Source organism: Coregonus clupeaformis, chromosome 10, assembly GCF_020615455.1.
Source record: "Coregonus clupeaformis isolate EN_2021a chromosome 10, ASM2061545v1, whole genome shotgun sequence".
Lineage (NCBI taxonomy): Eukaryota > Metazoa > Chordata > Actinopteri > Salmoniformes > Salmonidae > Coregonus > Coregonus clupeaformis.
Genome location: NC_059201.1, coordinates 20,970,764 through 20,993,055, shown reverse-complemented (window position 1 = coordinate 20,993,055; position 22,292 = coordinate 20,970,764). Strand labels below are relative to the sequence as shown.

Here is a 22,292-nt window from a genome sequence, read left to right as displayed (position 1 = left end):
GTCCGTTTACCACTACATAGGCTACATTAGATATTTCAGCACCATGGTCAGCACCAACACTTTCACCTTGACATCTTTCAATGACAGGATGTCTGGAGTCCTTCTGGCCACACCGCGGTGCTAGTGCAGACACGCACAGATCAATGAGCACACAGCACATTGGCATGGGCGGAAAGGAGGCGGGGCCGATATAGTACGAAGATGGCGGCGGCCTTTGACGTTGAGTTAGAGTTGGATAACCAAGACTATTATTCTCTTCTCAACGTCAGAAAAGAGGTATTAAGTGCGTTTGTGTATTTACATAATGTGCTCTTTTTAATGTTTTATCCCGCTGTATCGTTAATGGTCAACACCGATTCGAATGGGCATCCCGTTCGTCGAGACAGCTGATACTTGCTCCGGTCGGTCCATCACTCATAGAGGCATGCTGCAAGACAGACAGACAGACCTAGCTGTCAGACTTAGCTACCTCTCAATACTGTTTCTTGATACCAGAACAACAGACGTAGCTACCTGTCAATACTGTTTCTTGAGACGACAACAACAAAGTCAGAAGTCGAATAATATTATTAGCTAACGGTTTTGTTCGCTGAATTGATACGCTGTGACACTCACTGTTTAGTAGCCTACCTTATTTGCTTATTGTTACTTGTCACTGCTGGTGTGGCATGGGTTTTCAGAGGTCTCCTGGTGCACAGAGGAATCATCTGTATTTTCCTTTCTTTATAGGCCTATGTCTCTTATTTAGAATTTTGTATTCATGCATTTGGCTATGTCTGCAGAAATCAATATTGTAATCGTTCTCTCTCCCCCCTCCCCACCCCCCTCCTCAGGCCACTCAGGATGAGTTGAAGGCCTCTTATAGAAGGTTGTGTATGCTCTACCACCCAGACAAGCACAGAGACCCAGAGCTGAAGAGCCAGGCAGAGCAGCTATTTAACCAGGTGCACCAGGCCTATGAGGGTAAGTTGTGCGTTCCCTGTCACTGACTCTTCTTGACAAGCTGCTTGTTGTTTAATTGGACTGTAAGTACTGTAAAATGACCGGACAACCTCTCTCTCTTTCTTTTTCACTCCCTTCCCTCTGTCCAGTGTTGAGTGACCCTCAGTCCAGAGCCATCTATGACATCTTTGGGAAGAAAGGCCTGGAGGTGGAGGGCTGGGAGGTATGTGCAGTATGTGTGTGTATACTTAAGTAGTAATAACACAATTATAACTGAGATAACTGAGGAGTGTGTGTGTGTGTGTGTGTGTGTGTAGATTGTGGAGAGGAAGAGGACCCCAGCAGAGATCCGTGAGGAGTATGAACGGCTTCAGAGAGAGAGAGAGGAGAGGAGGCTACAGCAGAGGACCAACCCCAAGGTACACACACTTCTCCCCTGAGCCTCTCACAGAAATATCCACAGCAGGATGATGTCTACAGACTTTCTGTGTGTTCAGGGTACCACCAGAACAATGTGTTTGTGTTTTCATGTCTCTCTGTTTGTTCAGAGTACCATCAGAACAATGTGTTTATGTTTTCATGTCTCTCTGTGTGTTCAGAGTACCATCAGAACAATGTGTTTATGTTTTCTTGTCTCTCTGTGTGTTCAGAGTACCATCAGAACAATGTGTTTATGTTTTCATGTCTCTCTGTGTGTTCAGGGTACCATCAGAACAATGTGTTTGTGTTTTCATGTCTCTCTGTGTGTTCAGGGTACCATCAGTGTGGGAGTAGATGCCACAGACCTGTTTGATCGTTATGAGGAGGACTTTGATGAGATGCCTGGAGGAGGATTCCCTCACATCGAGATCAACAGGATGCACATCTCCCAGTCTATAGAGGTACACACACGCACACACACACTCTATAAAGGTATACACACACACAGAGGTTTGATTCCTTGTCGGTCACACTCATACACAGACTCGTACACAGACATACACACAGAAACTAGCTAAAAGTCCATTCTAATAAATTAATGTGTTATACTTGTGTGTTTCCCATGTGTTACCTGTGTGTATGTGTGTGTTATCTGTGTGTATGTGTGTGTTACTTGTGTGTATGTATGTGTGTGTTACCTGTGTGTGTGTGTAGGCTCCGTTGACGAACACGGACACTGCAGTGTTGTCTGGCTCTCTCTCCACACACAATGGCAACGGAGGAGGCAACATCAACATGACTGTCCGCCGCGTCACGTCTGCCAAGGGCTGGGGAGAGGTACACAAACACACAGAAACACATTTGATCCCTCGTTTCTGAGAAAACACAGGAAGGATATTGACTGACATGTCTGTGTTTCACTCAGTCTGCATGTGCTTTTCTCTCCCTTTGTGTGTGTAGTTGGAGTGTGGTGCTGGGGACATACTGGGACCTCTGTTTGGGATGAAGGTGTTTCGTAACCTGACTCCACGATGGTGAGTGGCCAATAGAGGGGAGAGAATACGGCCCTCTTTATACACTACAACAATTATAATGCTAGTCATCTGGCGAGTGATGGTTGTGATCAATGAGAAACATGTATCAAACATTTATCCTAGTCACTAGTGTAGAGGTCATTTTACAGTATATTGAAGCAAAACCTCTCTTCTTCTCTCTCCCTCTCGCGCTCTTTCTCTCTCCTTCTCTTTCTCTCTCACTCTCTCCCCCCATCTCCCGCTCTCTGTTTGTTAGTTTCCTGACGGCTCAGTGTGGTATGCAGTTCTCTCCCCGTGGCGTGCGTTCCAGCTGTTCGTTAATGACAGCGCGTCACCTAGACCAGAACACTATTGGTTACCTGCAGTGGCGATGGGGACCGCACAGCGCTATGACCACTAGCGTGGTCCGAGACACCAAGACCAGCCACTTTACCCTGGCCCTGCAGGTACACACACACACACACACACACACACACACACACACACACACACACACACACACACACACACCTGAGTTTATGTTGAGGTGGGTGTTAAGGCTGGTAGGATAACCAACCATGTTCTTTTGTGTCCTCATTCCTCACCTCCTCTAGCTGGGTGTCCCTCAGTCCTACCTGATGATGAGTTACCAGCACAAGTTCCAGGATGAGGACCAGACCAAGATCAAGGGATCGATCAAGTACGCACACACACACACACACACAGACACACTGAATATGTTAGGTAGGAGTCTTGGCCCTTATTGGTATTGTATGTGTGTATGTGTGTGTATGTGTTTCTGTGTGTCAGGACTGGTTGGTTTGGTACAGTGGTGGAGTATGGAGCAGAGAGGAAGATCAGTCGTCACAGTGTCCTGGCTGCTACTGTCAGCATCGGAGTCCCACAGGGAGTCACCCTCAAAATCAGGTACTACAACACAAATACATAGTGTTTCTGTGCAGTGTATAATACAGGGTGTTTGTGTGCAGTGTATAATACAGGGTGTTTGTGTGCAGTGTATAATACAGGGTGTTTGTGTGCAGTGTATAATACAGGGTGTTTGTGTATAATACAGGGTGTTTGTGTATAATACAGGGTGTTTGTGTATAATACAGGGTGTTTGTGTGCAGTGTATAATACAGGGTGTTTGTGTGCAGTGTATAATACAGGGTGTTTGTATGTGGCATGTCTGTCTGTGTGTTGCCTACCACATTAACTTTAGGGCGTCATCCTTCTAGCCCTAATCCAGTATTATTACATTTTTACATTTTACATTTTATTCATTTAGCAGACGCTCTTATCCAGAGCGACTTACAGGAGCAATTAGTGTTAAGTGCCTTGCTCAAGGGCACATCGACAGATTTTTCACTTAGTCGGCTCGGGGATTAGAACCAGCGACCTTTCGGTTACTGGTTACTGGCACAACGCTCTTAACCACTAAGCTACCTGCCGTAGCGTGGTATGTAATGTAACTTGTTTCCTTCTCTCCCCAGGTTGGCTCGTGCCAATCAGACCTACCTGTTCCCAGTCCACCTGACAGACCAGCTGCTGCCCAGTGCAGTGTTCTACGCCACCGTGGGACCTCTACTGGTCTACATGGCCATACACAGACTGGTCGTTATACCTTACACACGCTCCCAGAAACAACAGTGAGTTTCACATACCCGCACACACATACCCACACCCACACACACGCACACACACACACGTACACGTGCATGCACACTTGCTTGATGGCACGCACGCACGCCGCCTAGACACACACACACACTAGCCCTCTACAGACCACTGCTGATTTACATGGCAGACTGGTTATTAAACCCAGGAATAACTCTTACATCTTGTTCTGTCTGTCCCTGTCTGTCTCTGTCTGTCTGTCTCTGTCTGTCTCTGCCTGTCTGTCCCTGTCTCTCTGTCTGACCCTGTCTGTCCCTGTCTGTCTCTGTCTGTCTCTGTTTGTCTCTGTCTGTCTCTATCTGTCTCTCTCTGTCTGTCCCTGTCTGTTCCTGTCTGTCTCTGTCTGTCTCTGCCTGTCTGTCTCTGTCTGTCTGTTCCTGTCTGTTCCTGTCTGTTCCTATCTGTCCCTGTCTGTCTCTATCTGTCTCTGTCTGTCCCTGTCTGTCTCTGTCTGTCCCTGTCTGTCCCACAGAGAACTGGAGCTACAGAGGAAGAGCTCAGAAGTAGACATGGTCAAGAAGAAACAAGAGGCAGAGTCAGCCGTAAGGAACACGTAGTACCCATACAGAAACATTTACTGATATCATTGAGATCAAGTTTCAAGTTCTAATGTGACATGCACAAGGACAGTGACATGCCTTTCTTGCAAGCTCTAAACCAAACAATGCAGTAATCAATGTAGTACTTAAAATAACATAATGTAGAACAAAAACACACTAGAAATACAAATAATAACAAGAACAGGAGAAAGTAAGAAGCTACAGTATATACAGGGTCAGTTCCAATACCATATTTACAATGTGCAGGGATACTGGAGTGATGGAGGTATTGCATATTCAACCCCTTCTGCCCCCTCCCTCTCTTTCTTTCTCCCTGACTCAGGTTCAGCTGATGCAGGAGTCTGTGAGGAGAATCATCGAGGGAGAGGAGTCTAAGATGGGTGAGTATGCACACATTCACTGATATGCACGCCCACACGCCCTCTTGACCAATGTCTTGACTATTAGGCAAGACTGGTTTTTCTGTGCTTTGTCTTTTCAATGATTCTGACTCAGCTGTGTGTGTGTGTGTGTGTGTGTGTGTCCTTCCTCCTGTTCCAGGTCTGATCATCCTGAATGCGTGGTATGGGAAGTTTGTGACAGACAACAGCACGCGCCAGGAGAGAGCTCAGGTTATAGACGTGACTGTCCCTCTGCAGTGCCTAGTCAAGGACTCCAAACTCATACTCACTGAGGCCTCCAAGGTGTGGATATGTGTGTGTCTTTGTGTGCGTTTATGTACTGTATGTGTGTGTAGGGATGGCATTTTTCTATGACCTGTGTGTATGTGTAACCAGCCCCCCACCCGTCTATGTGTGTGTGTGTGTCTGTGTCTGTGTGTGTGTGTGTGTGTAGGCAGGGTTGCCAGGTTTCTATGACCCGTGTGTAGGAGAGGATAAGAGTCTGAAGCTGCTGTATCAGTTCAGGGGGGTGATGCACCAAGTCCTCTCAGCAGACACTGAAGCCCTACGGATACCCAAGCAGTGTGGGTATACAACCACAACACAACCACTATAGAATCACAGTTTAACCCAATATTATTGTAACAACCACCATATCATAACCTGTTTACAACTCCACAAAAACTAAACTCCATTACAGTGAAATTGCAGATTAATTACAAAAGTTCTACGCTAAGCTAAATATTATCTCTCCCTCTCAGCTCACAGAATGGACGCTGAGGCGTAGGAATCCTCTGTTATGGGAGCAACAAAGGACACATGGAAACACAGACAGACATTGACAGAAGGACTGACAAACGGAGGGAGAGAGACAAACAGACAGCGTGAAAAGAAATGCTGTCTCTCTTTCTCTTCCACCATTACATTTATGAATTTAGACATGAGTTTCTTCTCTCCTCTCCATCCCGGTGGTGGTGGATGTGGGCCGTCCTCACCCCCCCTCCCTCTAAACCCACTAGATACATCTCTTTTAGCCAGTGTAGTTTCCACTGTGTACGTGTGTCATCTCCCCAGAAAGGTGCAATATGACTCCTGGTGTACATATCAGGGAAGTCTACTACAGTAAACATTGCACCACTAATGTTATACCACTGTACTATACTAGCTGTAATAAGGTTGTACACCACTAACCCATGCTAACGTTATGGTTAGAACAGAACTATGCATGAAAACGTGTTCATCAGTACCACCATTATGAGACCCAGCACCACCTGCCTGTTGGCATGGCAACATGAAGGCTAAAAGAAGGTCTAAAAATGATTTTCTTTTTTTTGTGTTAGTTTTCTTGTTTTGTCATTTCTGTATGTATATTATTATGCCTTGGAAGCAATTTGTCTGCTGCTGATGTTGTGTGGGGCAGGGTCCCAATTATAGGTGTGCCAGGCATTCTAAGAACACATAAGGGCACATCCATAAGGGTTGAACATATGAAAATATTAACACTAGTCTATTTCTAATTACCCCCAAGAGCCAGTGTGTGATTGGAGCCCTGGTAGGCTTGGTTGAGTTGGTATGATTGAGATGGATGATGAGGAGGCACTGCCTGAGACACAGTGAAGAGTATAGAGAAAGTCCAATGATGTCATTCATATATACATCATGGTGTATACATATATATTATTTATATTATATTTATGAGAAAGCCTCTGTGAGAGTACGTTTGCTGCTAAAGCATCTATGTACAGTACATACATCTATCTTTGTATGTGCGGTCACTGTCGATGGAAACAGGCAAGTGGGATGCAGTGGGACTATTGTACTGTTTAAGATTTTTTTATGTATAAATGTATTTGTTAAACCTTGGTCATATCAGATCATCAACATTATTATGATAGCGATGATGATGAAGAGAATGATCATTTATTAGAAAGTCAGTCCATCCTTTATGTGCCATACCTTCAGTTCCCATGGCAATATTGTTTGTCCCTGTTGTCTTCGATTTATATTTAGTTTTTATAGCTGTGAGTAATATCCTGTAATACTATAGATAGAGCAAACAGACACAGTTCTACTTAACATTGACTAATTATTGAGACAGTGTTGGTCCTTTCTGTCTCGGCAGCATACTGTATAGGTTCTAATGAGGATGAGGGACACGTTTGAAGACTCATCAGTGAATGTACTGTCTGCATTTTTGTCCATGTATAGGCAAAGGTTCAAATAGGTTTTGTCAGTGGTGGAAACTGGAGTTATATACTTTTCAACACAGTTCTGTTCCATTCCCACTGTATGCTGTCCCATGTACTACGGGTGCTGAAACCACCCAATGGAACCCCATGTACAGGGGTGTATTCACTAGGAAGCAAACAGAACAAAACGGGGAGGGACCTACCTGAATTTATCCAATAGAAACTCTTGTTTTTATTGCAAACCGTTTTCAGTTTGGACTAATGACTACACCCCAGGCCTGTAGTCAGAACACAGGATATTTTCTATGTGATGTATTTGAGAAGAAAGCGACCCAGGCTCAGATGTTTTGGTGCTGGAGCGGAGTCCGTTTGGTACGTAAGGTTATCGGGTTGTTTGCTACTGTACTTGTCCGTCTCCTCTTACCAGTTAAGATTTAGTGAACCTTGTTTACCGACTCAAACATCCAACACACTTTACAGAATGAGGCAAGAACGAGCTAACGTTCACCCCACTTTTCGAAACACGTTTCCTCAATTTAGGATGTTTGCTCATGTCCCCTACGCATGCTGTTAGCGTCCATGTTAAAGTCACCCACTCCACTAGTTCCTATTCTTTAAGCTACTCTGAGGCCAACACAGACTGCTCTCCACTCTTACATTCCTGCCCTGGCTGATACAAACTCTGCTGTATAAAAATGATGTCTGGAGCTAGTGGACTATGTAGTCGTGAAGATATTACAATAAATAAAGAGGAGCCACTGACTTATACACTGTCTTTTTTCTAAAAAGACTAAAAGAAAGTACATTACAGTGGTCCCCAATCTGTTATTGCTTTTGCCTACTCCCATCTTTATTGTCAAGCGAAACATTTGTTGGGCATGACAAGAGTTGGCAAGAGAGCCGAAACAGACTGGCACCCAGGCTAGTGATGTCATTCTTGCAAGTAGAGGAACGAGGAGACCTAGGAAGGTGGGGTAAAAATCTTCATTAAATCTTTATTTACAATAATGTACAATACAGTTTCACAGAAACAGTTTGCACCACAGACACTACATTCCTAGTATCTAGGTGTTTTCACAAAGCAGGATCAATGAGTTAGCATTCAAATGTTCTTATGTGTAGCAAAACATTTCATACGCAATTTATGATAACCTAAAATTGGTCTAGTATGACTGACGATTGTTTGTAATTTCATGACCATAGTAACTAACCCACTGCTCCTGCTTGGTAGAAAGCCCAGCCCAGACAAGCATCCAGTGGGTGTATGTCCAACAGTCAGACAGTCAGACAGTGACCGTGATTCTATGGCTTATAAATGAAGCTTGTACACACCAACAAGCTTAGACTTGACAAGTCATGGTGAAAACATAATACATATGAGAAAGAGCTTAAAATAACTGAACACGGTCAAAATGTAAACAGCTTGAAGAAAAGGACACTTCTCCAGAAACCCCAGAATGCTTTATCAAACCCCAGAATGCCTGGTAGTGATCAGAAGGTAAGAGATTAAATACTGATGTGTGTGTGAATGAGTACATCAGAAGGAGTCATGGGACAGGAGTTTTACCTGACCATGAACAACTCTGTGCCCTCGTTACAGCCTAAAAAGAATGTGTTCTATGGTCAGGAAAAACCCAGAAAGCCGAACAGAACACACCTAAGACCCAGACTGGAGAAACGTACACAATGGTTGTGTTAATGCATTGATTGATGGCTGAATAAATCCTACTTTGGCCCCATAGCTCTCTAGCCTACAGGACTAACCTGAGAGGACTAAGAACCAAGGGGCAGAGACAATGGCACAGTCCAGAAAAATTTAGCACCTACTCCCTAGGGCACTCTACAGATCTACATGAAATGCCTAGGGGCTTGTTTCAGGACTGGACCAGTGACATCACTCTACGTAGCAGCATGGGCGCTTTCTAGCACCACACACACGTTCATGCATTTTCTTCACCCACCTAACACACACACAAGCATAGTCTCCACACAAGGCTCTCTTTACAGCCACAACAATATGTACCCATTAACCCACTGGGGTCTGTTCAGGACCATCAAACTGTTCCAGGCATAGTGGTGTTTGTGAATGAAGCTTAACTGAATGAGTTGTGGCATAACACCCACATTGGCGTGTGATTGTTTCCGACCGTAAAACAATGATCTTGAACACACCCGACATGGCATTGCTTGTAAAAACCAAAGGCCTTGATTGTGGGAGGACAGAGAGACAGGTACAGCCCCTGGTCTAGGAGAACAGTCATGTATTGAAACAATTTGACCAGCACCAACAATGTCATACAGTATATATATATGTGTTTGTGGGCGTGTTTAACTATACTTGTGGGGACCAGAAGTCCCGACAAGAATAGTAAACCAAGAAAAATCTGACCAACTGGGACATTTTGTTGGTCCCCACAAGGTAAAATGCCATTTCTAGGGGGTTTAGGGTTAAGGTTAGAATTAGGTTTAGGAGCTAGGGTTAAGGTTAGGTCTTTTGGTTAGGTTTAGGGAAAATAGGATTTTGAATGGGACTGAATTGTATGTCCCCACAAGGTTAGCTCCACCAGATGAACGCAATGTATGGGTTGTCTATGGCCAGCACTCACTTGGTGAAGAACTGTTGATAGGAAATATCAAATGACGCTCCATCAAGTAAGTGATGGCCGCCTTTTAAATCTTTGAAGTATGGGATAATACCTTGGTGTAGCCTAGCGCACCCCTTTAAGCTGTCTATTAAAGAGGAGTTAACTGGAACAAGCTTATAATAATATAATATAATAATAATATAATATGCCATTTAGCAGACGCTTTTATCCAAAGCGACTTACAGTCATGTGTGCATACATTTTTACGTATGGGTGGTCCCGGGGATCGAACCAACTACCCTGGCGTTACAAGCGCCATGCTCTACTAATTGAGCTACAGAGGACCACCTTATCTAGGACATTAGTATCTTCAGACTGTCTGTTTGAGACTTTAGACATAGAAATCGCTCAGACAGACATACGTACCAACCCCTAGTTGAGAAAGGGTGGTTGGGGGGCTGAGAAGGGGCTGACAAGTAAACCCACCCTTGTCCCAGAATGCACCCTGATGTGTGGCAGCTGTCAGGGCCATTTTCTCTGGCAGTTTAAGCGTTAAACAGGTTTCCAGTGTTCATGCGAGACGCGTCTCTAGTCTCTATACAGTCTGAGCCAGTCGGTCAGCCAGACTTGACTACAGAGTCCAACCCTACTGGTCAACTATTTTACTACTGCTTACTACAAACAGACAAACATTCAGTGATTGCCTTACGCACACAGAGTCTGGAATGAAGCAGAGACAAACCGTCATATTTATAATACATTTAAAAATAGCACTCGGAACGGTTCAGTTTGGGGGTGTTAAGCCCCCAAGGGAAAGTTAGTCAGCTCTGTCCACAAAATAGGGGTGAGAAGTATAGGGAAAGGGGTGGGCTGGGGTACGGGTGTAAATGCGGGTGAGATGGGTGGGGGTATAAGGGTGAATGGTTAGTGGTTGGCCATAGGGTCAGTCGAGAAGGTGTTTGCGGGGGCCAATGCGTGCGCGGTATGAGCGGCGGTTGTCTGCAGGGCCCAGTGTGTCTCTGCAGCTCTGACACCTATACGTCTCGGGGACGTGGGACTTCCTGATCTTAGCGCAGGACAGGTGGATCCAGGTGTTACACTGGTTACACTCAATCATGGCCCGGCCCGCAAATGGCTTCTTACAGAAACATGTCACCAGGTCCCACGAGTCATCATCTGAGAGAGAGAGAGAGAGAGAGAGAGAGAGAGGATCAACTGTCAGACTGCTACTTGAAACAGGCAATGTCATCACAACAATGAGTTCTGTCATTTGTGTGCAGCATTTACATAACATGACATTTGCTTACCGGAGTCCACCATGATGTCCTCGTCCTCTCCAGAGCCATCCTCGTCTCGGAACACCACCTGTTTTCCCTGCCGGATCACCGTCCTGTTCCTAGGAAAACCCTCCATCTTCACCAAGCCCTCCTCCAGCCCCTGCCCCTCCCAGCACTCCCACTCCTCATTGGACTCCTGGTTACAGGGACTGGGAAGATGGTGAGTGGACGAAAGGGGCAGGGGGATGGTGAAGTCATCCTCAGGCTCGTCTTTGATTGGTCGTCCTCCCAGGGGCAGGGGGAACTGTGCCTGTTGTGTGGAGCTCGGCTCGCCGACCTGGTTCTCCCTGTCCTTCCTCCTTTTCTTCTTCTTTAGTTTGTTGGCTTTCTTGCGGTCATCTGGGTGTAGGGAGGACACTAGATGGCCATGCTGGAAAATAGGAATTCCTTTAGGGTTCGGGAGTATGAGTAAATGTTGACGTTAGAAGTAGAATGATCAAAAGCACCCCACTTACATTGTTCCTAACATGGCTGGATAGTGAGGCCCCGGGGTGGAGTCCTGTGGGATGGGGCCGTTTCCTGTTCTCGTCCTGCAGGGGTTTGGGGGGCCGCGGGGGACAGCAGGAGGGGGGTGGAGGGACGGGGGTCCAGCCATCACTATCTACTGTACTGCCTGTACTGTTGGGAGGGCTGGAGCTACTACGCAGAGGAGAGTCCTGGAAAGGGAAAGACAGTAATGGTGGTTAACGCCTGTATGTGTTTACACAAAACTCCTCTCTTACATGGGAGAATGGGGGTGGTTGTGAAGCTATTGATACAATCCATTGACATAGACCACAAACACCACACTCACACACTGACCCAATACAAATCTGAGACCAGTTTGACCTAAAAACAGGGATCAACAGTAACTTCACAACACTTCCATAATGTTATAGATGGCCTCAGTGACACCACTGCATATGCTCATAACGATGAAAATCCCCCGGCCTGAGGTGAGATACAAACACTACTCTGAGGGCTCGGTCAAACAGACAGACACAGAGACGGCACAGAGTTGTAGCACGGTCTATTGATGAGGTACAGAATGGCTCTGGTTCAACGGGTCGAGGGTGCTGCCGTTGGGTCGAGCTGCTCCTCTTGCCTGAGCTGAGGGGGTCAGGGGAACCTTGTTCCATTCCAGCCCTTTCCCCTGGTTATCTATGCCACATCAAGGTTCCTAATTGACAGGGCTAGCTTGGCATGCGACAGCAACAGAAGCTCCATTCAGCCTGTTGGAAGGCTAGGTGGTGCCATCACCAGATTTGGTTAATTCTATCCAGTCCTTTCAAATCTGTGAACACTACAGAGAGGGTAGGGGAAAGGGTCTAGGGGCCAAAAGAAGCACAGGGCTAGGGTCTGGGATGAGTATGGAGAGACTGTTGTTGGCCCTCTTACCCTGGGAGAGGGGTCAGGGGTGTGTTAGGTGCGTGTCCCTTCAGAAGAGACAGCAGCAGATTGGCTAGCCAGGGACAAGGGGCGGGGCCCAGCAAGGAGGCTGCCAGAAGCCACGCCTCCTCCAGTTCTGTGGATCAAATAGAGGGTCACCACAACACACCACACTGGGAAGGGAGGAGTTAACATAGATACAGTCAGCATGTCCAGAGTCGCATTCAGAAGGGTGCAACGCTCTGAACGTTTCAGATAGAAATGTAATGCTGTATAGAGCTGCCATGACTCCCACGGCTACATGGCAGAGACACAGCATAGCCTATTCCTATCTGAGCGTTCCACAACATTGTAGCCTACTGAAAAAACCCCAGGTACTATGGTGTAACATCACAACCACCCAGGAGGAAAACAAAACGCCACTGTCAATGTAAGTGATTGATGTTGACTGTATCTGATCCATCTTTACAACACTAGTTAGGGGCGTGGTTAATACACACAGGGGGAAAGGAGGGCAGTGGGACACCAACACAACAGTTGTGTAGAAAAAAAAAAGAGCAAAAGCTCTGAGCGGCCGCTCCATGATCCACAAACATCTCTGAGTCCTACACCATGTGTCTTGCCACTAACCACACACACACCTCAAAATATAACCAGTCATAGTGTTGCATAACACGTCACAGTTCTGCCTAAAGGCTGGTTTATACTTGGTCTAACAACATGTTCGTAGACAATTAGAATGTGACACGTCGCTGGTCAAAACAACATTTAATTTATACTCCGGTAGAATGTCTGTAATTTTCCTTGTCGCAGACATAAACATTTTCAACTTAGACCCTGTCGCAGCGTCCATTGTCATGGTGACAGCAGCAAGACATTCACAGAAGTTAAAAAATGATCCGGTAGAATGACCTGCTTTGATATCGTCGCACTCACAACCGTAAGCTATAGGTAATCAATAAACATCACAATAACAGACCTGCCAACAGTGAATCATTTTTATGAGTACCACTTCAGCACGGTGGCGGCACCCTACAGCGGCTTTTTGCACTTGGTAATTGGCTGCTCTTCAGTAGCTAAACAGAAATACCTTTAAAATGTACAATCAGGGCTTTCCCTGGGAGGTGCTGATGTATGCCTAAGGTTGGGTAGGGGGGAGGTCCGGAGGGTGTCAGTTAACTTCCCCCTCAGAAAATTTGAGCATTTTTATTATTTTTTTTACCTGTAACTGCCATTTCCTGAAACCTAGAGTCTTAAACTTATATCAAACAATGTTGCCAACACAGAAATCGTGTGTTTGATCCTACACTGAACAAAAATATTAACGCAACATGTAATGTGTTGGTCCCATGTTTCATCAGCTGAACTAAAAGATCCCAGAAATGTTCCATACGCACAAAAAGCTTATTTCTCTCAAATGTTGTGCACAAATGTGTTTACATCCCTGTTAGTGAGCATTTTTCCTTTGCCAAGATAATCCATCCACTTGACAGGTGTGGCATATCAAGAAGCTGATTAAACAGCATGATCATTACACAGGTGCACCTAGTGCTGGGGACAATAAAAGGCCACTCTAAAATGTACAGTTTTGTCACACAACACAATGCCACAGACGTCTCAAGTTTTGAGGGAGCGTGCAATTGGCATGCTGTCTGCAGAAATGTCCACCAGAGCTTTTGCCAGATAATTACATGTTAATTTCTCTACCATAAGCTGCCTCCAGCTTCGTTTTAGAGGATTTGGCAGTACGTCCAACCGGCCTCACAACCGCAGACCACGTGTAACCACGGCAGCCCAGGACCTCCACATCCGGCTTCTTCACTTGCGGGATTATCTGAGGCAGAGTGGGGGAAGGGTGCCGAAGAGTATTTCAGTCTGTAATGAAGCCATTTTGTGGGGGAAAACTCTGATTGGCTGGGCCTGGCTCCCCAGTGGGTGGGCCTGAGACACTAAATTTGCTAAAATGTCTAAAAACCGGTTTTCGCTTTGTCATTATGGGGTATTGTGTTTAGATTGATGAGGGAAAAACATTTTTGAATCCATTTTAGAATAAGGCTGTAACGTAACAACATTTGGAAAAAGTGAAGCGGTCTGAATACTTTCCGAAAGCACTACCAGTCAAAAGTTTGGACACACCTACTCATTCAAGGGTTTTACTTTATTTTTTTTACTATTTTCTACATTGTAGAATAATAGTGAAGACATCAACACTATGAAATAACATATATGGAATCATGTAGTAACCAAAAAAGTGTTAAATCAAAATATATTTTAGATTATTCAAAGTAGCCACCCTTTGCCTTGACAGCTTTGCACACTCTTGGCATTCTCTCAACCAGCTTCACCTGGAATGCTTTTCCAACAGTCTTGAAGGAGTTCCCACATATGCGGAGCACTTGTTGGCTGCTGGTTAAAATAAATCACTGACAGTGTCATCAGCAAAGCACCCCCACACCTCCTCCTCCATGCTTTACGGTGGGAACCTCACATGCGGAGATCATCCGTTCATCCACACCACGTTTCACAAAGACACGGCGGTTTGAACCAAAAATCTCAAATTTGGACTCCAGACCAAAGGACAAATTTCCACCAGTCTAATGTCCATTGCTCGTGTATCTTGGCCCAAGCAGGTCTCTTCTTCTTATTGGTGTCCTTTAGTAGTGGTTTCTTTGCAGCAATTCAACCATGAAGGCCTGATTCACACAGTCCACTCTGAACAGTTGATGTTGAGATGTGTCTGTTACTTGAACTCTGTGAAGCATTTATTTGGGCTGCAATTTCTGAGGCTGGTAACTCTAATGAACTTATTCTCTGCAGCAGAGGTAACGCTGGGTCTTCCATTCCTGTGGCGGTCCTCATGAGAGCCAGTTTCATTATAGCACTTGATGGTTTTTGCAACTGCACTTGAAGAAACTTTCAAAGTTCTTGACATTTTCTGTATTGACTGACCTTCATGTCTTAAAGTAATGATGGGCTGTCATTTCTCTTTGCTTATTTGAGCTGTTCTTGCCATAATATGGACTTGGTATTTTACCAAATAGGGCTATCTTCTGTATACCACTCCTACCTTGTCACAACACAACCGATTGGCTCAAACACATTAAGAAGGAAATAAATTCCACAAATTAACTTTTAAGAAGGCACACCTGTTAATTGAAATGCATTCCAGATGACTACCTCATGAAGCTGGTTGAGAGAATGCCAAGAGTGTGCAAAGCTGTCATCAAGGCAAAGGGTGGCTATTTTAAGAATCTAAAATCTAAAATATATTTTGATTTGTTTAACACTTGTTTAGGTTACTACATGATTTTATATGTGTTATTTCATAGTTTTGATGTCTTCACTATTATTCTACAATGTAAAAAATAGTAAAAATAAAGAAAAACCCTTGAATGAGTAGGTGTGTCCAGACTTTTGACTGGTAGTGTATATATAGTGCTTTCGGAAAGTATTCAGACCGCTTCACTTTTTCCACTTTGTTACGTTACAGCCTTATTCTAAAATTGATTAAATAAAATGTCCTCATCAATCCACACACAATACCCCATAATGACAAAGCGAAAACAGGTTTAGGAATTTTAGCAAATGTGTTAAAAATAAAAAACAGAAATACCTTATAAGTATTCTTTGCAATGAGCCTCAAAATGAGCTCAGGTGCATCCTGTTTCCAGTGATCATCTTTCTGATGTTTCTACAACTTGATTGGAGTCCACCTGTGGTAAATTCAATTGATTGGACATGATTTGGAAAGGCACACACCTGTCTATATAAGGTCCCACAGTTGACAGGGCATGTCAGAGCAACAACCAAGCCATGAGGTCGAAGGAATTGTCCGTAGAGCTCCGAGACAGCATTGTGTCGAGGCACAGATCTGGGGAAGGGTACCAAACAATTTCTGCAGCATTTAAGGTCGCCAAGAACACAGTGGCCTCCATCATTCTTAAATGGAAGACGTTTGGAAGCACCAAGACTCTTCCTAGAGCTTGCCGCCTGGCCAACCAAACTGAGCAATCAGGGGAGAAGGGCCTTGGTCAGGGAGGTGACCAATAACCTGATGGACACTCTGACAGAGCTCCAGAGTTCCTCTGTGGAGATGGAAGAACCTTCCAGAAGGACAACTATCTGCAGCACTCCATCAATCAGGCCTTTGAGGTAGAGTGGCCAGATGGAAGCCACTCCTAGGTAAAAGGCACATGACAACCCGCTTGGAGTTTGCCAAAAGGCCAAGAGAAACAAGATTCTCTGGTCTGATGTAAACAAGATTGAACTCTTTGGCCTGAATGCCAAGCGTCACATCTGGAGGAAACCAGGCACCGTCCCTACGGTGAAGCATGGTGGCGGCAGCATCATGCTGTGGGGATGTTTTTCTGCAGCAGTGACTGAGAGACTAGTCAGGATCGAGGGAAAGATGAACGGAGCAAAGTACGTAGAGATCCTTGATGAAAAGGACGTCAGATTGGGGAAAGGTTCACCTTCCAACAGGACAATGACCCTAAGCACACAGCCAAGACAACACAGGAGTGGCTTTGGGACTAGTCTCTGAATGTCCTTGAGTGGCCCAGCCAGAGCCCGGACTTGAACCCGATCGAACATCTCTGGAGAGACCTGAAAATAGCTATGCAGCAACGCTCCCCATCCAACCTGACAGAGCTTGAGAGGATCTGCAGAGAATGTGAGAAACTCCCCAAATACAGATGTGCCAAGCTTGTAGCGTCATACCCAAGAAGACTCGAGGCTGTAATCACTGCCAAAGGTGCTTAAACAAAGTACTGTGTAAAGGGTCTGAATACTTATGTAAATCTGATATTTCCGTTATTTTTTTAAATAAAATAAAAGGTTTATAAAAACCTGTGTTTGCTTTGTCATTATGGGGTATTGTCTGTAGATTGATTAATCCATTTTAGAATATGGCTGTAACGTAACAAAACGTGGAAAAAGTGAAGGGGTCTGAATACTGCTGTGTGTGTGTGATTTTTATATATATATATATATATATATATATATATATATATATATATATACAGTGAGGGAATATAAACCTTTTTTCCCTCACTGTATATATCACACACGTCATTTTTGTGTTTATACTTTTTCATAGGGACAAGGACAAGTTTGATGTTAGACGACTATAGAATTTTCATGATGTCCCTGCGACAATTGTCTACAGACATGTCATTACAACAAGTATGAACCAGCCTTAAGTGTCCCTCACTATTCAGAACAAAGAACCTACAGGCACACGTGTACGCACACACACCAACTACGACTGGGTTTTCTTTACTTACCTCCTGGGGATATGGGATATAGCCTGCATATGCCAACACAAAGGTGCAGAACTTGTTGAAGTCCTCCACCGTCCTTCTCTTCCTGTATGGTGGACTGAGCCCCTGCAACACACAATACATCAACAGGAGGTCAAAGGACGCTAAACCACTCCAAATTAGGAAACATTGTGTCTTAGTTGGGGCTCACATGTAATACATTGATAAAATGACATTGATAAAATTATGCATTTGAACGGACTAAAGGGAATATATTCAGTGAATTGAAGTTCTAGCACGCTGCCCGTCAAAGGATAAACGAGACTGTGGTTTAAAACAGTGCCATTTGACAGCTAGTCTGATTCATCAGGCTGTAATACACAATAATTTGTATATACAGCCTGAGACATTTGTGTGCAAAATCGTGTAAATGTTTCTTACAAGCCAGAATGCTTATATGCTACGTGTGGCTTATTTGATCGAATAAAAGTTTCGTAATGATTTGCTTGTTATGAGTGTACTGACATAAGTAGGACACATGACATCCCGGCAACTTTGAGAAAAAACACGTTATACCGGAATTGTGCCTGGTCATTACTAGTTACCACAGCCACAGTCACAAACCGTGCCTATTTCTACAATTTCTCTTTACATTTGGATTTTAAACCTAACCTTAACCACACTGCTAACCTTATGCCTAACCCTAACCTTAGATTAAAACCAAATGTTTTTTTAATGAATTTTTACAATATAGCCAATTGACTTGGCTGTGGTAACTAGTGGAAACAGTTGTGCCTGGTCACACGTGTATCTTCCCTCTCATTGGCTAGAATGGTCCCACCTGATCTTGACTCCTCCTGACAGCCTGGTCGTCACTAGTTACCACAGCCACAAAGTAATAAACCCCACCCATTTCTACAATTGATCTTCTTAAAATTTCATTTTAAACCTAACCTTAACCACACTGTTAACCTTATGCCTAACTTTAAATTAAATCAAAAAGCTCCTTTTTATTTTCATAAATGTTTACGATTTTGACCATTTTGACTGTGGCTGTAACTAGTGGAAACATTTACATTTTAGTAATTTAGCAGACACTCTTATCCAGAGCGACTTACAGTTCGTGAATGCATAAGTTTTTTTTCTTTTCATACTGGCGCCCCGTGGAAAACGAACCCACATCCCTCCCGGCTAAACACTCCCCTACCTTGGACGACGCTGGACCAATTGTGCGCCGCCTATGGGTCTCCCGGTTGCGGCCGGCTGCGACAGAGCCTGGACTCGAACCAGGATCTCTAGTGGCACAGCCACTAGACCACTGCGCCACTCGGGAGAAACCCAACTGCCTTCCATTTTTTAAGACATTTATTTTAATTGTTAGAGCGGCCACTAGCCCAAAGAAAGCGGCAGCTACGAGTCACGAGTCTCAGGGCTCAACATGTCGTGCTTTGCTCTCCGGAGCAGGGCGCCGCTCAAAGGGGTGATCAGTGGGGTAGCGTTGAGTGAGGTGGATCAAATGAAGAAAAAAATATTTGTAGTGTTTGTGACGCCCGCCGTTTGGTGAGACGTAGACTCGGTGGCAATGGCGAGACTGGGAATATCCAGTCTGTCTTGTTGAGCTTTGAAACAGAGTTTCTACCTGATAAGGTCTGGTTATATTTGCTATTCTGTGTTGGTCCCATGTTCCAAACCCACTACGGTGCTTTAGGTGCCTAGGATTCGGACATGTTGCAGCAGTGTGTAGAAGTGAGATCCCACGATGTGAGAAATGTACAGGAGGGCATAGTCTGAGGGAGTGTACAGTTAGGATAGAGAAAGCACTGTGCGTCAACTCTGGGGCTGCCCATGCAGCTGGGGATCCGAAGTGCCCTGTGAGGGAGAGACAGGTTGAGATTGCCAGAGTTTGAGTGGGGCAGAAAGTTTCCTATGCTGAGGCAGTGAAGAGAGTAGAGGATAGCCCAAGGGTGAGTGAGTCGACTGGGATGCCTGAAGAGAGAGATCCAGAGAGGATGAGTGTAGTAAAGTTGGATTTCTTGCGTTTATAGCCATGTGATCAACTGTACTGCACAGATGGAGCAGAATTCACAGAAGATAGATGTGGTAATTACAGCAGCAGATAAATATTTGGGTGTAAGAGATTTTAGTGCAGAAGATCTACATAAGTTTTGTAAGAAGGGGTTCCATCCTCCCAGGCCAACGGCCTGGTGTAGAATCGTTTAGGCTGAGGGATGAGGTGGTCGGTTTTGGGGGATAGTGTATAGGTGCACGGTTAGATGGTGGTTCAATTTAAGTTTTTCCAAATCCCACCTTTTTTGGGTGAACAAAATGTGCAATCCACACTCCGACCTGCGAAAGGCAGCAATATGCAACACAGCGTCTAGTCTGCCGGAAATTCACACAAAGAAGAAGAGCGGCCAGTACTACGGTAGAGTATCTGGTCAATATAATGGATCATCTGTGGTTAACGAGTTGAAAACATGATAAGGACACAAGCTAATTTATTATCTAATACCTGGCTAAAATACCTTATAACCGTGGTGCCAAGATGGCGATTGTTGCTGAGCAGCGAGCGAGCTAGGAACGTGGACAGAGAATAGCCTGCTAGTTATCATCAGCTAAATGGCCAAAGCTAGTGGACTAGTTTGCTAATTTGTTAGCTATATGGAGTAACAACGCGGTGAGGTTGCTAGTTAGCTAACGTTAGATATGCAACCTCGTTATCATCATAACTAGCTACATCTTTGTCATTAAGTTAGCTAAAGACGGAAATGTGACAACGTTAGCTGGATAGTGAAAAATGTACATGTCAAGTTCTTGATAATTAGCTGCAAACTAGTAGCTACCTAGTTAAGTAACGTTAGCTAACTAACTATTAACAAGTTGGGGCTGTAATTCTATTAAAACAGAAAAATACAGTAACAAGATTAACCGTAACACTAAAACTAGCTAAAGTTATAACGTGTTAACGCTGAATCGCGGTTTTAAACAGGTAGCTAGTTAGCCGACTGCCTAGTTATGATCATAAGCACTGACGTTTTTTAGCAGTTGGTTATAGCAAGCTAGCAAGTTAAATAACGTTATAGCTAGCTAACGGCACAAGCTAAACGCTAGCTATTCCAGCGTGGCAACTGGCTAATACGTTACTTACCTCTGATCCAAATGCATAGGCTGCCGATGAAGTAAGGTTGTCCATCTCTAAAAAGTGATAATTTATACACAAATTATCGAAATAACTAACGTTACAATAATGAGCGATGAACGACGTATGCAGCAGAGGGCACAACCTATTCTGGTGTCGATGTTCAAAACATTGCACGGCAGCTAGCTACTGGTAGCTAGCAACTCTGATGTGATGGCTAAGAAGTGTTACTAACGCTAGTCTAGCTACAACACTTATATGCAGATCATCTTTCTCCTTGGCCTACACCCCCGGGATATACTTGAAAATAAATTATAGTTATAATCCAAATGTTGCCGTATCTCGGCTAACCTAGCCAGTTAGCTACACCTAGTCAATCTCGTCACGGTAGACTGTAGGTATCCCCGTTGCTAGTGACTGCCTGTCTAGTCTGGCACTCAAACTCTTGACTAGTCTAGAGATCCGCCTCTTTTAAAAAAAACAACAACATACATGTTCAGAGGAGCTGAAGTGAGGTTTAAAATGATATTTTACTAAAAAAACATATTTTAGTGCTATTTTGTTCATTAGTCAATTGTTGATATGGTCCCAAACACTGTGCATGTGAGCAATTACGTTTTTAAGATATAGTACAAAACAAAAAGCTGATCTATGCCTACATTTTGTTCAACAGCACTTATATTTGTGTAGTTAGTTATAACAAAAGTATCTCCGCACAGTACAGTATGCATTTTTTAGAAGGGGCAATAGATAGTCTGCATAACATGTAAAATGCAACATTCAACCCTTGTATGTTGTCAATAAAAAAATCATAGCTGTATTTGAACTGTAAAATGGCTATGTTTCTAAGTTTGGATTGGAGAGCGGGAGAGTTTCAGTTTCAAGTTTTAATGTCATTTTACATTTACATTTTCGTCATTTAGCAGACACTCTTATCCAGAGCGACTTACAAATTGGTGCATTCACCTTATGATAGCCAGTGGGACAACCACTTTACAATATTTTTTATTTTATTTTTGGGGGGTGGGGTAAGGGGGGGGTAGAAGGATTACTTTATCCTATCCCAGGTATTCCTTAAAGAGGTGGGGTTTCAAGTGTCTCCGGAAGGTGGTGAGTGACTCCGCTGTCCTGGCGTCGTGAGGGAGCTTGTTCCACCATTGGGGTGCCAGAGCAGCGAACAGTTTTGACTGGGCTGAGTGGGAACTGTGCTTCCGCAGAGGTAGGGGGGCCAGCAGGCCAGAGGTGGATGAACGCAATGCCCTCGTTTGGGTGTAGGGACTGATCAGAGGCTGAAGGTACGGATGTGCCGTTCCCCTCACAGCTCCGTAGGCAAGCACCATGGTCTTCTAGCAGATGCGAGCTTCAACTGGAAGCCAGTGGAGTGTGCGGAGGAGCGGGGTGACGTGAGAGAACTTGGGAAG

The 22,292-nt window shown here is 44.5% G+C and overlaps 2 protein-coding genes across 2 annotated transcripts; one reads left to right on the top strand and one right to left on the bottom strand.

Moving 5' to 3' along the window:
• The first annotated feature begins 185 nt into the window (after positions 1-185).
• Positions 186-7,971, top strand: LOC121575331 (dnaJ homolog subfamily C member 11-like). The gene is made up of 16 exons (XM_041888332.2): positions 186-276; positions 834-963; positions 1,092-1,165; positions 1,260-1,361; positions 1,695-1,823; positions 2,077-2,199; positions 2,323-2,396; positions 2,653-2,842; positions 2,990-3,075; positions 3,186-3,302; positions 3,869-4,024; positions 4,525-4,594; positions 4,935-4,992; positions 5,153-5,295; positions 5,447-5,576; positions 5,754-7,971. The coding sequence occupies exons 1-16, from the start codon at positions 202-204 to the stop codon at positions 5,777-5,779; spliced, it is 1,683 nt and encodes a 560-aa protein (XP_041744266.2). The 5' UTR covers positions 186-201; the 3' UTR covers positions 5,780-7,971.
• A 2,081-nt stretch (positions 7,972-10,052) lies between these two features.
• Positions 10,053-21,807, bottom strand: LOC121575330 (PHD finger protein 13-like). The gene is made up of 5 exons (XM_041888331.2): positions 20,881-21,807; positions 17,757-17,858; positions 11,559-11,759; positions 11,074-11,473; positions 10,053-10,942 (listed from the first exon to the last, which is right to left on the bottom strand). The coding sequence occupies exons 1-5, from the start codon at positions 20,923-20,925 to the stop codon at positions 10,710-10,712; spliced, it is 981 nt and encodes a 326-aa protein (XP_041744265.2). The 5' UTR covers positions 20,926-21,807; the 3' UTR covers positions 10,053-10,709.
• Between the last annotated feature and the right edge of the window lie 485 nt (positions 21,808-22,292).

What these genes read in the sequence shown, in the direction of transcription:
- LOC121575331 (XM_041888332.2), top strand. Translation starts at nt 202, where the DNA reads ATGGCGGCGGCCTTTGACGTTGAGTTAGAGTTGGATAACCAAGACTAT. An exon ending in AGCAGAGGACCAACCCCAAG is followed by an intron (nt 1,362 to 1,694) that starts GTACACACACTT and finishes CTGTGTGTTCAG; the next exon opens with GGTACCATCAGTGTGGGAGT. An exon ending in CGTAACCTGACTCCACGATG is followed by an intron (nt 2,397 to 2,652) that starts GTGAGTGGCCAA and finishes TCTGTTTGTTAG; the next exon opens with TTTCCTGACGGCTCAGTGTG.
- LOC121575330 (XM_041888331.2), bottom strand. Translation starts at nt 20,925, where the DNA reads ATGGACAACCTTACTTCATCGGCAGCCTATGCATTTGGATCAGAG. An exon ending in CCTATGCATTTGGATCAGAG is followed by an intron (nt 17,859 to 20,880) that starts GTAAGTAACGTA and finishes TGTGTGTTGCAG; the next exon opens with GGGCTCAGTCCACCATACAG. An exon ending in CCAGCCATGTTAGGAACAAT is followed by an intron (nt 11,474 to 11,558) that starts GTAAGTGGGGTG and finishes CCTATTTTCCAG; the next exon opens with CATGGCCATCTAGTGTCCTC.